Source organism: Impatiens glandulifera, chromosome 4, assembly GCF_907164915.1.
Source record: "Impatiens glandulifera chromosome 4, dImpGla2.1, whole genome shotgun sequence".
Lineage (NCBI taxonomy): Eukaryota > Viridiplantae > Streptophyta > Magnoliopsida > Ericales > Balsaminaceae > Impatiens > Impatiens glandulifera.
In genome coordinates, this window is record NC_061865.1 from 49,758,634 (window position 1) to 49,775,571 (window position 16,938).

The window sequence follows — 16,938 nt, forward strand, 5'->3', positions numbered from 1 at the left end:
TTTAAAATATATTTTTGTAGTGTATTATCCAATAACTTAGCAAGGAAAATGTTTTATTTTAATTAAAATATTATTTTCATGATAATTTTAAATAGGACAACAAAAATATAAGCCACTTTCTTGAAACCAATACTATTGAGATCAAAACCCACAACAAGATTGAATCATCTATTCAATTCAATAGCTCACTAAGCTTAGTCACTTTGCCCATTTTATTTTTTTTTAACTATTTATATTATCTCATTCTAAATTTGTAATCAAGTCTTCCACCTATTACCCTGAGAGTTAGGAAGAGGATACAAATTGTGTCCCATAAAATTAAAATAAATAAAATAATTATACATTTTATAAAAAAACATATTAAATATATAATAATATTAACTAGTATAAAAAATATTTAAATATATATATATATATATATATATATAATAAGTTATAAACAAAAAAAAATATAAAATAATAATCTATCAATTATCAATTAACTAGTATTATTCGATTAAATAAAAATGAGAGATAGAAAAACGATTAAAATATAAATAATATAATTATAGTCAGCAATATAAAAGGATTACAATTTACGATAGATATAGATATAGAAAATGAGCCTAATATTAAGAATAAAAAAATGCTATAAAAAACAATAAAATATTTACAAATTGGAGAGAAAAAAAATATTATATTGTATATAATATAATATAGGGAGAAAAATAAGTAATATATTATTATATAATATAGAAAAAAAATTATTATATATAATATGGAGAGATAAAATATTAACATATTATATGAAAAAATATATAATTTTCTAATATATAATAAATTAATTAAAATTTTAGAACTAAAAAATAGAGGATATACAATTACATAAGTTGCATTACCCTTCTTCGAGAGACATGATAGTTCATAATATAAATCGGTCAATATATGATCTATTACAACTTTGTTATGGTTTTTCGTTTTATTATTATTTTATTATTTTTATTAAAAAAATTTAAAATTTCTATTTTTAAAATAAATTTATTATGCTTGAACCGAATAATATTATTAAATTTATTAATATATTATTAAAAAAATTAAAATATTATTTCATCCAAATAATACTCAATATAACAAAATATTTAAGTAAATTATAAAAAAAAATTGCCTTGATTTATTTACTTTGATAAAATAACAATTTTTTTCCTTAAACAAAACAAAATAATTAACACAAAAGAAATAGTGTAGGGTTCATCAAAAAAAATAAAAAGAAGAAGAAGAAGGTAATAGCAGCAAGACAAGAAACTAGTAGACTTGAAGCAGCGGCAGATTGCTGGTTTCAGGTTAACGATCATCAATTCCTCATATCATTATTCTCTCTCACTCAATCCGCATTTTTATTGAACTTCATCGAGATGTTACGAAGATGCAGCGACAAAACTGCGGCGTATCTTTTCAGGGTTAGTAATACCCAGAAGAAATTCAACATCAGAGGACAGGAAGATTCTTCCTTTTTCATCCCAAGGATCCATTCAAACGTTTCTGCTGCAGTGCATCCAGCGAAAATTTCTATTGAAACAAGTTTATCAACTAAGACCAAGGTATGACCCAACACTGCATTAGACTCTTATTTCATGGTTTATGCAATCTTGTTTCATGATTATGCTTTTTATAATTGTGGGTACCAAACGAAAACCTTGTATGTTCAAGATTTTTCACAAGGTTTATGTTGAATGACTAATGACCTAAAGATTTTGAATTTGTCTTGTGCTGCCAAGCTCCTTTGATTGTTTTTTTCTTTTCCATTTGGAGTGATGATAATGATGAAAAAAACTTGGGATACTTGTATCTTATAATGGTTGTGTTCTCTCTTTGTGTGAGTGTTTTCCTCTTCAATTGACATTTTCCTTTGGCATTCATTAAGGGCTTGCTTGGAGGGAAGCAGATTAGAGAATCTATAACGCGTTTGCAGTTATCATCCCAGATATGTAGAAATCGTGTGGCCGACATCAGTTATCCCTTGTCTTTTAGAACCTTTGCATCACAGGCTTCTGGAAAACAGAGAAGAGATCCATCGCAGGTTTGTAACTTTGATCTGAGAATTGTTATTTATTGGCGTTATTATTAAGTCAATTTGGGTATGTTTTCTATAAATTTCTTTCCGTGGATCTAATAGAGATCATTGATACCAATAAACAATGTATTTAAGGATGTCTGATGTTGATGGTTCTTTTGACCTAAACAAACTTTCTGGTTTAACATATTTTGTATGAATTGTTGATATTATTGGCGACTTATGTATTTCTGCTTCAGATTTTGTCAAAAGTGGTTTAATTGCTTGATCGCTTTATTATACAAATTAGTTTCTGACCTTTGGAGAACAAATCTTAAGATTGTATAACTAATTGGAGGGATCATTCTAATCACTGAACCATATCTTTAAGATTAAAACCAGTAATCACTTGTGTGATGGAAAATGGTCAGAAACTATTAATGAAAATAAATGATGATAATTTGTTATGAGCTGTATGCAACATAAGAAAACAAACAAAAAATTAGAGCAGTATCCAAGTGAGTGCCACTAATAAATTAGATAACGATAAGTGGCTTAATGAGAACAAATGAGCCTTTGTGTTTAAATTGTCAACTAAGTTTTTATTATGTCCTTCAATTGTCAGACTAAGAAAGAAGTTTCAAAAGTTGAGGATCCCTTTGATGCCCCTACATACCATATCCCTGAAAAACCTGTGTCATTCACTGAGGGAGCTTCTTACAGCCTTATTATTCTAGCTGGGCTGGGAGTAGCTGCCGCTGCAGGATATGCTGTTTTCAAGGAGCTAATATTTCAACCCAAAGAGTGTGTCCCTATAACAGTTAGACTTCCAGAACTTTCTTCTTTTTTATTAATTCTGATTCCGAAATTTTTGTAGGTACAAAATATTTGACAAGGCTCTGGAAAGGATACAAAATGATAGTCAGGTATGTTGAATCTAGATTTTTCTCATAACTAGCTTCTAATTTATGGTGACAGTTTTGCATAAAGCATGAGGAGATGTTAATATCTTTTGCTAAATCAATCTCTCCAGAAATCTGGGGATAACTTGTAGCGGTATGGAGAGTGTCCATCTATTTATTTCTCATTGAGCCTATTTGGAAACTAGTATTGTGCCTCAATATCTGTCACAATCACTATCTTAGTGGAAAATCTCAAAATTAAAATGTGATCTTTTTTTTGTTTGGTATAAGATAATATATATATATATATATATATATATATATATATATATATATATATATATATATATTATAGTGTAATTTGTGTTGCTTCATTTGAATTTTTTTGATCATGATTCAAATTGTAGTATAATTTTTTGCATCATTTGGTATAGAGATTTGTTTCTCCATAGATGATCAGTTTACTTTTAAATTATTGTGAATTTTGACAAAGATAACAGATATAGAATTTTCAGATGATGATCGACATGAAAGAAAATTGATAACAAAACAGCCCATTACGCTGATAACAATTACGGACTGTATACAGGATCTTCTATTTTAATGCAGTCGCCATTGTTACTAGATTTAATTGGGTTTCCTTTTCTGGCATCAGGTGAGGGTTAGAATTGGTCATCCTATAACAGGCTATGGCCAGGAAAGCAGAAATCGTGCAGCTCGTCAAAGAATCCCAAATAAAATATGGACCGATGAAGAAGGCGTTGAACATGTTGAGGTAACTTTGTATCCTTAAACTCATATGCTGGTTATCATTGTGGATAATTGAAGCAGATTGTTTCTTATTTTTTTTATGTAAACTATAAGTTTGTATTAGTAAGTTGCCACAATTGAGAATTGTTGTCATAGCATGAATGAGATTTCTTACAATACAAGCAAGGATAAAGTAAAAGAACGGGAAGAAGAGAATATGGTAGTTTTCCGAGATAACCTTGAGGATAAATGTTGATCATCCCCGATTTAGACTTCACCTCCATAGATTTGAGCCAAAATGATTTGACATAAACATTTTTTTTACAAAAACCATAAAAGTTGCACATCAACTTGATTTAAAGTTGAGATTTTTCTTGTATTTTTATTAAAGTCTATATTCTATGTATCATCTCATGGTGACTGTCATATTTGCTATTCTGGATATCAGCAAATGTAGTGGCTGTTCATCTTTGTGGTATCGAATAATAGTATTTAATTGCGATGATTTTTATTCATGGGTCATACCCTTTAAATACATGATGAGTCTTTTTTAAACTGATATGTTGTCACAATCTAATGTTTTATGTCATAATCAAGATCTCATGGACAATTGCCAAAGTTAAAATTGAAAGTGTTTTTTTTATCGACGGTATATGATTTTTTATTGATGCAGATTAGTTTCTAGTTAATGATGCAAACTATTTTGTGCTTTTATAATTCAATTGACATAAAATTTCTTTTTTGGATAATGATCAAAATTATAGTTGGATTTTTAACTTCATTTGGTTTGAGATTTTTGGATCATGATACATATTTTCTTTTTGTAGATTATTGTATATTTGACAAACGTATATTTTCTGGATCATTTGGATGGAATATGCATACCTAAACAGCCCAAGTCCCAACAATTCTAGGATAAATTACCCTTTCCTATAGTAATGGGATAATTATCTTTTGAACTTAGATATAAAGATTAACAGTATAATTATCCTTGACATTAAATATTAAATTAATCCTAATATCTCTAATTTACGCGTGATATACTTCAACATCTTTCAATAAATATTTCATATAGTTTATCTGAAATTTGGGTAATGATCATTGTATAATGTCAGAGTTCCCATAATTTGATTACTAATTGCGCAGGTGAATTTCTACATCCGTGGCCCTAGCGGAGCTGGAAAAGTCTATACGGAAATGTTCAAAGACAAAGCCGACAAACAATGGAAGTTCACATTTTTGGTGGTCGAAATCACTTCACCTTCTCGTGCACAGTTAATGCTCGAGTCTTACATGCCTGCTTAATAAACTTACGCTTGTGACATGCCTGAAATTGTTTGACATGGTTGAGTTTAAGCCCATAAAAACTGGGTATATTGATTAATAACTTCCACCCTATGACAAGGCACTAAATTGATTTTATTTATTTTTACTACGAATTCCTTTGGTTATTAACTTAAATGGATTCCCTTTTGATAAAGGGAGGGGGAGAGGTTATGTTCATGGTTTCACTAGTTTTGTTTTTTGAAGATCAATGGTCAAACTGTTCTTCTGTATTTTTAATATTTTTACCATTTTTTCTATTTTAAGTTTTGGAAGTTACTTTTGTAACTATTTCTATTATTTATTAATGGTTTTGATTTACTTTACAATTGCATCAATCTTGGTATTCAATGTGACTCTGTCCATGCTAAAATTGCTAGTTCAAGTGTACAACTTTAAGTTTAGATGCACTTTTAATGGCCAACAACAACTTGGTAAGGCAGGCCTCAAAGGATATATATATAGAAACATATAGAAATTATTCAATCTTGTAAAAATAGGTTATGACAGAAGGAATTTTAAAGAGAATGCGTGACAAGGATGAGCAAACTCGAATTATGTGTCGAGAACTGATCACTCGAATTATGTGTTGAGAACCGATCATTGAGAGATTTAGTGCTCACGAATATTATGTGTGTCGATAACCAATTAGACCGCATGAATTTTTGAATCACTGCAAACCTAAATAAATAAATAAAATCTAATATATTTTTATATCATATGATATATGAAAAACTCTTATTATTATGAAAAAATAAACATAAAATTTAATATATAGAAAGTATATCTAAATATATTTATGGTGTTATACTTTTTAAAACTTTAAGAGCGTTAAAAAGTCGGTGCAGGAATACAAATATCATCCCATTTCACGTTATTCTTGGTTTATTATTAGTCAAATCGGAAAAGTTTATTTGAACCGGAACAATTTGTATCGAAACCCCGTAGAACATATTATAATTGTCTATCTTTAGTCGGGATATTTTACTGAAGTTAATAATCGTCTAAGACAAATCAACATTAAAATCTTTATTAATTAGTCTTAAAAACCACCCTTACAAAAAATAAAAGATTGAAAAAACAAGTTTTAATTATTAACTTATTAGAAAATGTCAAATGTTACGAAACAATTAAAACTTATTATGACCTTAATAAGGATACAAAGAACTACCTTTTATCAAACAACCCCTAGGTTCTTCCAATTGGCAAACAAATAGAAGAAAAAAAGAAGAAAGCTGAGGTTTTTTTCATTACTCAAGTATCTGATCATCGTCATCACCATCACTTGATTCTCTTCCTGTGAGCCTGACCTTGTATTTGGCTCAAACTTCGGTCGTGATGTTGCGAAAATGCGGCGTAAGCGCTGCGGCGCACTTGTATAGGAGGAGTATACAGAAGAACTTATACATCGGGAGAGAGGAAAGTTTATACTCCATTTTCAGCTGTCGAAGCCATTCAAATGTTGCTGCTGCTGCTGCAGTGCATCCCACCACTCATTCTCACGAAACAAGTTCATCAACCAAGACGGAGGTAAGCTATTGACTTCGAATTAGGGATCCAAATATGGCATGGTTGTTCCGTTTATATGGGTCCTTGCCTTTTGTATTTACTATCATGGATTTGGGTTGCGCATGTATTAGAATCTGATTGCTGGATCTATCTAAAAATCGAAGCTTGGGGTCATAACAATTATCAATTAGGCCACTTCTCGTTATTGTGATTCTCTTTCTTTTGATTGGCTAGAGATTAGAGTTGACATACTCTTAATCCTAACGCAGGGTTTTGACCATTCATCTATAAAAGAAAACTTTACAACGGCTATAAAATCTTCTATAATTTGTTACAATGACTATTTATCTAATCACATCTTCTCTAGTTATTGTTTGGTTGTGTTGATGTGTACTTGCATTGGAAAGTGAAAGAGGGTCAGGAATTGAAACTAATATATGTGTTGATTGAATCGTTCATGTGGATAGGATATGTACAATGCTACATTCTATCAATTTTTTGGTGTTTTAAAACTTGTATGCTGTCTTTGGACAGGTGAATTTGAATAAGATGTTCTGGGCTAAACCCTGCTCATTAGCATTGAGCTCAGACTCCCCCTTTAGAGTTGATGATCCAAAGTATGAGGGATTTAAACATACTGTTATGAAGCTTCTGCTGTTCTATAGTAAACAAAGCAGGTCCATTCGGGGAGCAAACGTGGTTTACCAACGTATCATTTCTCAAATTGATAAGCCTGCAATCTATGATGGTATGTTTCTCTCTCTCTCTCTCTGTACTGGTTCCCAATATAATCCTTAGGCTTACAGTTTTTCCATCATAGTTATGTATTACAAGTTCATGCTGTAATATAGATTATAGATATCTTTAAGGCTACGTTTGGATGTGTATAATTGTAGTTAGAATTATAATCCCAATTTTATGAGAACAATTCAATTCTTATGTTTGCATAAATCAAAGAATTGCAATTCCAAAGTGGGAATAATGTAATTGAAACTTAAAAATTCATCTATATTCAATTCCATTGGGAATTGTAAGTACTCCTTGTTTTAATTCATTGAACAAGTAAAGGTTTGGGACTTGGAGCCCCATTCCCATTTTCATTTCCAATTCTAGTTCCGCATGAGCCTATCATAGCCTAAGGTTTTATGCATAAATATTTATAACTGATGGTTTCTAGTAGTTTGAGCCTTGATAGAAGCTATAGTTTGAAGCCTGTATGCTGATTTTGGTGCGTAGCCAATCTTGTTCAGGTGAAAAAGATTGAAAAAAATCAATTACTAAGACCACTTTGCAATTTAAGGCAACTCAGTCTATGTGAAGAATCTTCATGTGGTTGAATTCTCTCTGATTACTTATTTGGTTTTGTTAGAAAATGGTGGAGAAGAGAAGCTACTTAATTGATTTTAGGAAGCAACTAACCCATATGAAAACACTTCGTTCTATTGTTGGAGAGAAATTTGATACCTTGCCATGTGTGTAATTGATTTTAGAATATATTACTGGCTGCTTTGCTCTAAATCATGCTCTAAATATAGGTTTAGATTTATAAATTAGGTTTTGAATCCACCAGTATAATTATATTTCTTCTGGGATGCCATTTATGTAACACTCTAAATTAGGTCTTCAGCTCCCTCATTTTTCAAGCTAAATCTCAAACTTTAATGAAGTATGTTTTCGTTGTAGGACTTTTCATCGATATGGTACAAGACTTTCTCTTAAGATTATGCATACCATCTAAGGAGTGAAGATTCAATTTCTTAATCTTCTATTATATGGATAAAAGATTTGCTCGTCAATGTGAATGCTAGTTAGGGTCAAGTTTAAACCATTCAAAGAGAATAACCGTCTAAACGAAACTGAAGTTATAACCGAACTGTCGTTCAACCTCCAATTGACGGTTTTAAGATTTTTTGGAAAACCAATGCCAATGGTTGAGATGGATTACTCAACCGAACTACTCACACCCCAAGTTCTTCATCTCCACTCCATTTATTTAGGATTTGTTTGATTTTTGGTTATAATTTTAATCACAATTAAGTGATTGAGACTATTGTTTAATGAGAAATAGAAAAGATTGTAAATAATTTTATTTTGATATTTTTTTCTTATTTGTCCTTACTTTTTCTCTAAATTAATTTTGATTTAAAATCAACAATTAAAACCAACCAAAGGCCTAACTGACATTAAACCCGACCAACCCAAACCTCCATTCAACTGGCAACCGACGGTTGAAGATTTTAAAAACTGATGCCAATGGTCGGGCTGGGTATTTCGGTGAAAGAACTGACTCAATGAGTTGTTTTTACACCCCTAATGCTAGTACAGGAACAATAATTGCCATGTTGTGTTGTTTTTCTATTGAAAAATAGTTGCTAGATTCATTGAAAATGGCTATGGTGCAGAAGATGCAAAGAAATTGCCAACTATTTGTCCACAAAAGGCCAATATTTATTCTTCATATTGCTCTTGCTCTTATCATCTACTTTCATTGACAGGAAATAGTAGCATGACAGCCGACACATTCTTCTATTTGGTGTTATCATATTTCTATTATTTTGTTGCTAACAAAATGTTGCTACTGCAGTATTTAGCTTGGAGAAGAATTTCAAGACTACATTCTCTTTGCTCATACTTCACATGTGGTTTTGTTTGCACCGCTTCAAACAAGAGGGAAAAGAAGGCGTTGAGTTTGGACAGTATCTCTATGAGATATATAACCATGATGTGGAGCTAAGAGTTTCGAAGGCTGGGGTTAGTTATTTTCCTCATTTGTTCACTTTTTATGATCCCATATGCTGTGATATTTTGTTTATTGTCATTGTGAGATTCACACTAGTTTACTATTTTGTCACTGATAATCTAAGTGGCTAAGCATACCAAACAACTGAATTTAAATTTGTGAATGCTTTACTAGCATGCCCTGGTAGGCTGGTATAAATTATTGGAAACAGTACTTGAGTAGAAGGAACTGTTTTGGTATGCAATTATTTTTCTTATGGATAATAATTATGAGAAAAAAATCAACATTTGTTATGTTTGTAAAAAATCACAATGGTCTAGAAAATAATCTTAATTTGGATCATGTTCCAGAAAAAAATCTCTACGAAACGAAGCCAAGAATCACACTATAATCTGGATCCTTATCTAAAAACAAATTTTACATCAAACGAAAAAAATTCACTATCAATTTCAAATTTGGCAATTCTTCAATGGGATCGTGATTGTGAAAAATATCAGTTTCCAAATAGGCTCATTGATGTTTATATTTGTCTTTACGTGTAAAGGTGAGATGGGTATTCTGTTCTGGCCAGCTCTAAATGTGCCAACATTGTTACAGTTAAAAATGGAGCTTGGCTGGTGACCTGGGATTCCTATACCTAGGGATGAGCAAACGGGTAAACCCAACCCGTATTGCCCAACCCATATTCAACCCAAATTAAATTTAATCAACTAATTATCCAACCCATATTATTTATTAATATGGGTTGGGTATGGGCTGGGTTGAGTTGAGTATAGTTTGGGTAACCCAAACTAAATTTTGGTTTTTAAAATATTTATTACGTTTTTGACTCGTTTAAGATATTTTTGGCCTGTTTAACACATTTTTTACCGTTTAACAATTATTTGATTTATTTTTCCCATTTAATATGTTTTTGACTTGATCAACACTTTTTTAACCCGTTTAACAATTATTTAATTTGTTTTGATCCGTTTAATACGTCGTTGATCTGTTTAATACGTTTTTGGCCCATTTAACACACTTTTGACACATTTACCATGTTTTGGTTCGTTTAACACGTTTATGAAATGTTTAATACGTTTTTTTATCCGTTGGATATTTTAATTAATAAATTAATCGATGAAATAGTAGGTGGAATGTATAAACAAGGCCTTGATTATGGTAAACTTTATTTATTTTTAAAACCAAACTAGATATTAAAGAGATGTGTTATTTATTGTCTATATGCTTTAACAATTGTGATGTGTTTTTTTTATTATATTATTAATAAGTTCTAAAAAATTAATTTTTTATCCCCACTTGAGAGTGTATGATCCACCGATTGTTTCCCTTTGCTAAGTAATGAGGAGGTCAAATAACAATATAGTGTGTAAGAAAAGCGTTAATTCTGTAGACTAATTAAATAGAAAGTAATTAAATTTATTTAATTTGGGTAACCCTAACCCAACCCAAATTAAACCCAACCCAAACTCAACCAAATTAACTTACCCAAATTAATATTTTGGGTTTGGGTCAACCCAATATATGCTCGCCCCTACCTATACCTTGGATGTATGAAGAAAATTTAGTGTCCTATTTTCTCTAATACACGTCAAAGCTATCATTTAAAGTTTTGTAATAGCTAAATGTGATATGCTCCACTGAGTATAGGTAAGAGTTTTGAACTTAAGAGGTTGAGATCTCAAGTCTGATTTTCATTAGAAGCGCCATGCTTGAGCCATGATTGAAGTGGGGTTCATGGCATTAGGATGTTGGGATAGCCTCCTACAGAGATAAATACCCTGGTCTAAAAAAATGTGGTGTCCTTTTTGATCCATTACAAATACAGTCAGGATAGTTCATTGGGATTTCCACATCTGCATTGCCTGTTCAAAATTTTATCTTCACTATGCTATCCTCGGGCTTACGCTCTCTTACAGTCTTACTGATTCCATTCTTAAGCTCTGGGGTGGTAGTTTGGGGTGGTATGTTTGGGCAAGATAACTTGAAGAAGCGATCTTAAACTAATTTAAATTAGTCAGACCTCATTTATTGATTTTCTTAAGCTCAAAATATAACATTGGTTGCTATTGCAATTTTACCTGAACCAGGTATTTACTCATCTTATGATGTTTTGACAGGTTAATCTGCTTTTGATAACATGGATGAAAGATTTGGAGAAGATTTTCTATGGAAATATTGTTGCTTATGATAAAGCAATTGCTCCAGAAGCTAAACAGGATGAGTTGCAAATTGTCTTGTGGAGGTAAGAGGTCACTTAGATCCATGAGCTTGTTTGATGTAGGATTTTTCAAATAAACCGATTTCCTTTTAAAAAAAAAGTGTTTTTTTTTGTTTAATGTAAAAGTGGATTAAATAACTAAAATGTTAATAAAAAATAAAGGGTATTTTAGTTGATGAGTTGATTGATAAAGTGATTTATCAAACAAGGCCCATGTCAGGACTCAGATTTCCCCTCTTTCTTCATCACTCCTAACATTTTCTTGGACCATATTTTGTTTATCTGAGTCATGTAACATATAGCTTACTGATCAATTATTTACCTTCAGGAATCTAACTAAATATTTTACTGGATGATAGTCATTCATTATTTATTAATAACTGGAATCATGATTATTATAAAAAAAAAAATCCTCATTCTTAATAAATTGACGATTGGATTCTTTGGCAGGAATATCTTCTCAGATGATGGCTCATCTAAACCAAGTGGTGCAGGACTGCTTGCAGTTCAGGCAAGCTTTTTGACAATGCTTTATTTTATGGAATTATTGATCCTGTTTGGAAACTGCTATTTCGTCACAATCTTTGTTACAATCTACCACGTTGGAAAATTGCCAAAACTTAAAATTGAAAAGATATTCTTTGGGTGTGATTATAATAGTGTTATTTTCTACTTCATTAGGTATGAGATTATTTTCTTGATCATGATCTAGATTATTGTGTGATTTTATGCTTCATTTGGTGTAAATATTTTCTTTTACATCATGGTCTATATGTGATTTTTTCTGAACATAACAAATATAGATTTTTTTGGATCATAATTGAAGAAATGCATCCCAAAACAGCTCAGCTGCAAAAACATCGCATGCAAGCTTATATCTTTTGGCTTAGAATCATGCAAATGTGTCTATGATAGGTTTATAACCAGTGTTATGTTTCTAAATCTCTATACTGTGGGCTTGGTATTTAAGTAAGAAAGGAGGATTATTTAGAATTCAGAAAGAAGTGGTGGTGCATAAACTCATATTGAGCTTCAACTGCTTAATAAATGGGATTGCATCTATATCTTTAACAGACTATAGGTGGATAACTAATAGATCAATCAAAGGTTTGAGCCCTCCAATTTTTAATGTATTATTAGCTATTCCAAATTGAGTAGTCCTTTCTTTCGAAAGCTTTCTCAATGCTGAAAAAAAATTAATTGAAACATATTGAAAAAAAGAGAACTACACAAGAGAATAGAAAGAAAGAACAAAAGATTGAAAATCACTGACCTCTTAACTTTATTTGCAGGCTATGTCAAGGTATGTTAGGATGGAATCAACTTGCATGTCATTAACAGGTAGAGTGCCGTCTTCTAATTTTCATGAAAGTTCTATTTCATGTTATTTTTTCTTACGTTTTCTGTGCACGTTAGACTAAAGTGGTGTTTGTTATCACCACTTAATCTGATTTTTTATTTTATCAAATCAACATGTATATAAATAGTTTTCTAAGTACTTTTCCAACACTAGTTTCACATTTTTCAAATCAATTTCATTTGGTTTATTTAACATTTATTTTTTCAAACACTTTTTAATTTGACACTTAAAATCCAGTATACAACACTTAATTTCAGTTTCATCAAACACAATCCAAGATTAGTGTGAACATGGCAATTGTCAAGTGATTTTGTATGTACTACTAGTTCCGAAACATATCAATTCAGTAGTGAGTTTTTCTTGTTTGGGGAAAGGATTTGCCCTTTTTTAGTACATAAACAACCCGACAACACTAACAAAACAGAAAGTACTGAGATCTACCAAAGGTTTTAGGTTCGATTATTACTAAGAACACTTTGATTTAAATGAGGGTCATGACACTGGGGTCGTGCTAGCCTCCCCTCCTCCGGTAAAAGAAAAAGTTAAAAATGGGAAGAAACTCAACTTACTGAGTTTCAAAAGCTAAATAAATATGTAAACTATCAACACAAATGAAATCAATAGTCCCCCACATGACAAAATAAATATACACATATTAAGTATTTTTTTGTACCAAACAGTGACTAGAAAAAATCCTTATCAAGGCTATTGGTAACCAAATAAGTTGCGGCTTTTCCCTTAATTTCTCCACACTCTTCACCTGCAACAAAAGCTTATTACAATTTTAATATTTTTTCCTTAGATTCCTTGTTTATTAGATCTATCAATTAAGTTCAATTTCTTTTCTAACCAGTATGTTATAACTTTGAATGGCAGACAAAGAGGCATTGTTTTCTGGGAACTTTCAATTCACATCACTGAAGAACTTGAAGCCAGATACTGAAGGTTTGCAGAAATGAAAACCGCTTCAGTGACACTTCAATATTAAACCTAGTTTGGAAATTGGTATTTTCTTACTATCTTTGGCACAAATCACGTTCCCATAGGAAATTTGCGAAAAGGTATTATTATCGTGTTTCCTAAATTGTATGGTTTGTCAAATCATTTATTTGGCTGGCTAACTGTTATTGTTAGCTTCATTTTTTTGGGGTATCCTCAAAAGAATTATGGTTCTTTATGCTGTTTCTCTCTATCTGATCTCCAGAGAAAAAAAGCTATATTACATGAAGGAAATAATGTGCAATAAGATAGGATTTATGTGTATTTAGAAGCAAGCAACCTATTGGAGTTGTGATTTTTGTTTCAAAATATTTTTTTTACATATAATTATTGCATATTTTATATTGGTTCGAATTGTAAACGTCTCTAAGTTGGAGTTGCTTAGAAATTGTTTATGGAGGTATATTTGGTTATATTTGATATAAACAAGTGTAATTGAAAAAACTGATTTTTAATTTATAAATTTAGTTGATATGCATATTAATTATATTTAAAAAAATATTTATATTTATTTAATTAAAAAGTATAATTGAATGATACAAATTTATATTTTAAGATAATTTTTCATGATAGTAATAGTTTGAGAATCACAATATTAGTATTACTAATGTTTTGTTCTATACATTGTTACAATTTGGATGTTAAAGAATTTCTAAATTCACTTATTTCATTTATCTCGATGTAATTTTATGGGCTTACAAACTTATTTGTTTTGGATAATTATTGAAACCAATTGTTAGGTCATTTTATATTTGTAAACAAATATATATATATATATATGTTTTCGGAAAATTTGATGGAATCCTATATTCTTATTCTTATGCAAATTAAATTTAATAAATTTGATGGAATCCTATATTCTTATTCTTATGCAAATTAAATTTAATGATTAATTAAACAAGATCAACTATTAAACACAATCATACTAATAATTTCAAATAAATTATCTTTTTAAAATAATCAAACAAATCAAGTTAACTATGGGGAAAAAATCTGCATATTCAGATATTTGAATAGTAAATTTTCATTATATAAAAAATCTAGTAATAACTTAATATTTTTTTTTTATTTGGAGTAGGTATAGCGCCGGAACTTTTGCATAGGTTTAAAATTGATTTTTTTTTTTTCATTTTTTCTGTTTTAATTTTCCATAGTTCCAAACTTTCAATTTTCATTATAACAACTTCTATTAGCTTCTAATGACTTGAAACTTGTAAAAATAATAAAAATATTAAATTTTTAATAAGTTAGTATAAAAAACAATATTACATTTTTTTAGTTTACATCTTTTTTCTCCTTGAGGTTAAGATTTAAACACTTTGAATCTTTATAGATCTTCCATTAACAAACACAAAATGCAAAAAGAGTAAATAGGAAAATGAGAGTAAATTAACCGTCAAAATATGTGATATATATAATCAAGGTTTTAAAATACGCGGTTCGACCGCAAAACGGTTGGATGGACAGTTCGGATTTTGAGTTAATTTTGGTTACCTTTCGAACCGACTAAAATTCGGTCCGACCGAAATTCGGTCCGACCGGACAGTTTGACCGAAAATCTGAACCGGAAATTTCCAGTTTGAAAGGTTTTCTTAAGAAAGACTGAATCTTATCTATCATCTGTGTGTTAGCTTCGTCTCCTTCTCTTTCTCTCTTTTTCCGTCAGAATTAAATCATTGCGTAAAATTATGTCACACACTAATTAACCCAATTAAATATATAAGATCATCAATATATTTATTTATTCTTTATATTTTTATAAGAATAATAAATTTAAATTTTTATAAAATAAGTTTCAATATATTACCATATATAATATTAAAAAATTCGTTTATATAATTTTATCAATTTTTTTTTAAGAATATGATATAACAGTTTTCCGAGAGATTTTTCAAAACTAAACAGAGAGGGGATGGTAGTAAAACAATCATAGGGACGAGAATGATAAACACATTTAGGGTTGTTCAATATTTTGTCTGAATTGAATATCTAACCGGATTTGAATAATCCAAATTTTATTTTTGGTTTTTGAATTAAATTAAACCAATTCTAATAAGGTTTTCAATTTGATTTTTGAGATGAAGTTTCAACTCGAAAACCAAATCGAATTCATTTTTTATTATTTATTTTAATTATATATCAAATTATGTCTAACTCTGACTTATCTCCACTCCAAGTCTCTAGATCTATTTATTCATTTTTTTCCCGCTACCCACTCTTAACATATTTCTACTCTAAAGTCTAAATCTATAATCTTTTTACCTCACTCATTCTTTAGCGTCACACCATTAACTTATCTCTACTCAAAATCACTAATCTTTATTCCTCCTCTCCTCGCCTAAAATCACTCACCATCGTCATCGACACCTCTCCATCCCATCTCTGGTTGTCGTCATCACCACTTCACGTCCTCCATTGAACCACGTGTTCAAATTTTGATGATGAGTCACTAGGCATAGTTTTGGGTGAGTTTTACTGATTTTATATAGTTTTAATGTTGAAATTAAACTAATCCATTAATTAAATAGAATGAGAATTTTGGAAAATAAATTAAATAAAATTCACACCAAATTAAAATGTGAATTAATTGTGAAATTTAATCCAAATGAATATTAATTTGTTAAATGTTTAAATAACATTAATGCCTTCAAGAAGGAAATTAATAAATATTATTAATTGTTATCGTGACTACAAAATTTTTATTGCTATCAATTGTTATTGATAATAAGTGTTATCAAATTGAACAATGTATTCCCTCTTCTAGCCTAGCAACAACAAGAGATGAATATCTTCAGCCTCTTTAAGATGTTTTGGGTTCAAGCCCGTTAGACGATAAATTATGCGCCTGATTAATGGTTAAGTGTGTTTGCGGGTTAGGTGTGTTTAACCCCTTGTGGCTACATTTTAATTACCCAAAAAAATACTGAGAACATATGTAATGTGCATTCTTACACTGAAGAGGAAATGTGAATGTAATGAAGAGACAAGTAAGGCTAACCATTGATGAATGCATTAACCATTGATGAATGCATTAGGCCATTGGATTAATGAACTGATGAATGATTTAGGATTTAATTTTCAGTTATATATATATATATATTCATT

General features: G+C 30.2%; 2 protein-coding genes across 2 annotated transcripts; both read left to right on the top strand.

Moving 5' to 3' along the window:
* Positions 1-1,249: 1,249 nt before the first annotated feature.
* On the top strand, positions 1,250-5,210 carry LOC124935680 (probable mitochondrial import inner membrane translocase subunit TIM21). The gene is made up of 6 exons (XM_047476097.1): positions 1,250-1,577; positions 1,901-2,056; positions 2,655-2,833; positions 2,907-2,955; positions 3,587-3,706; positions 4,828-5,210. Exons 1-6 carry the CDS (start codon positions 1,392-1,394, stop codon positions 4,984-4,986), a joined length of 849 nt encoding a protein of 282 aa, XP_047332053.1. The 5' UTR covers positions 1,250-1,391; the 3' UTR covers positions 4,987-5,210.
* A 995-nt stretch (positions 5,211-6,205) lies between these two features.
* Positions 6,206-14,152, top strand: LOC124935749 (ubiquinol-cytochrome-c reductase complex assembly factor 1). Its single transcript, XM_047476170.1, has 7 exons — positions 6,206-6,534; positions 7,048-7,261; positions 9,098-9,264; positions 11,374-11,498; positions 11,925-11,985; positions 12,767-12,815; positions 13,711-14,152. Exons 1-7 carry the CDS (start codon positions 6,343-6,345, stop codon positions 13,791-13,793), a joined length of 891 nt encoding a protein of 296 aa, XP_047332126.1. The 5' UTR covers positions 6,206-6,342; the 3' UTR covers positions 13,794-14,152.
* Positions 14,153-16,938: the final 2,786 nt, after the last annotated feature.

Bases quoted from the DNA above. Each gene is read 5' to 3' on its own strand.
- LOC124935749 (XM_047476170.1), top strand. From the start codon at position 6,343: ATGTTGCGAAAATGCGGCGTAAGCGCTGCGGCGCACTTGTATAGGAGG. The intron at 7,262-9,097 runs GTATGTTTCTCT...TTGCTACTGCAG, and splicing joins TAAGCCTGCAATCTATGATG to TATTTAGCTTGGAGAAGAAT. The intron at 11,986-12,766 runs GCAAGCTTTTTG...CTTTATTTGCAG, and splicing joins CAGGACTGCTTGCAGTTCAG to GCTATGTCAAGGTATGTTAG.
- LOC124935680 (XM_047476097.1), top strand. From the start codon at position 1,392: ATGTTACGAAGATGCAGCGACAAAACTGCGGCGTATCTTTTCAGGGTT. The intron at 2,834-2,906 runs GTGTGTCCCTAT...AAATTTTTGTAG, and splicing joins CTAATATTTCAACCCAAAGA to GTACAAAATATTTGACAAGG. The intron at 3,707-4,827 runs GTAACTTTGTAT...CTAATTGCGCAG, and splicing joins AAGGCGTTGAACATGTTGAG to GTGAATTTCTACATCCGTGG.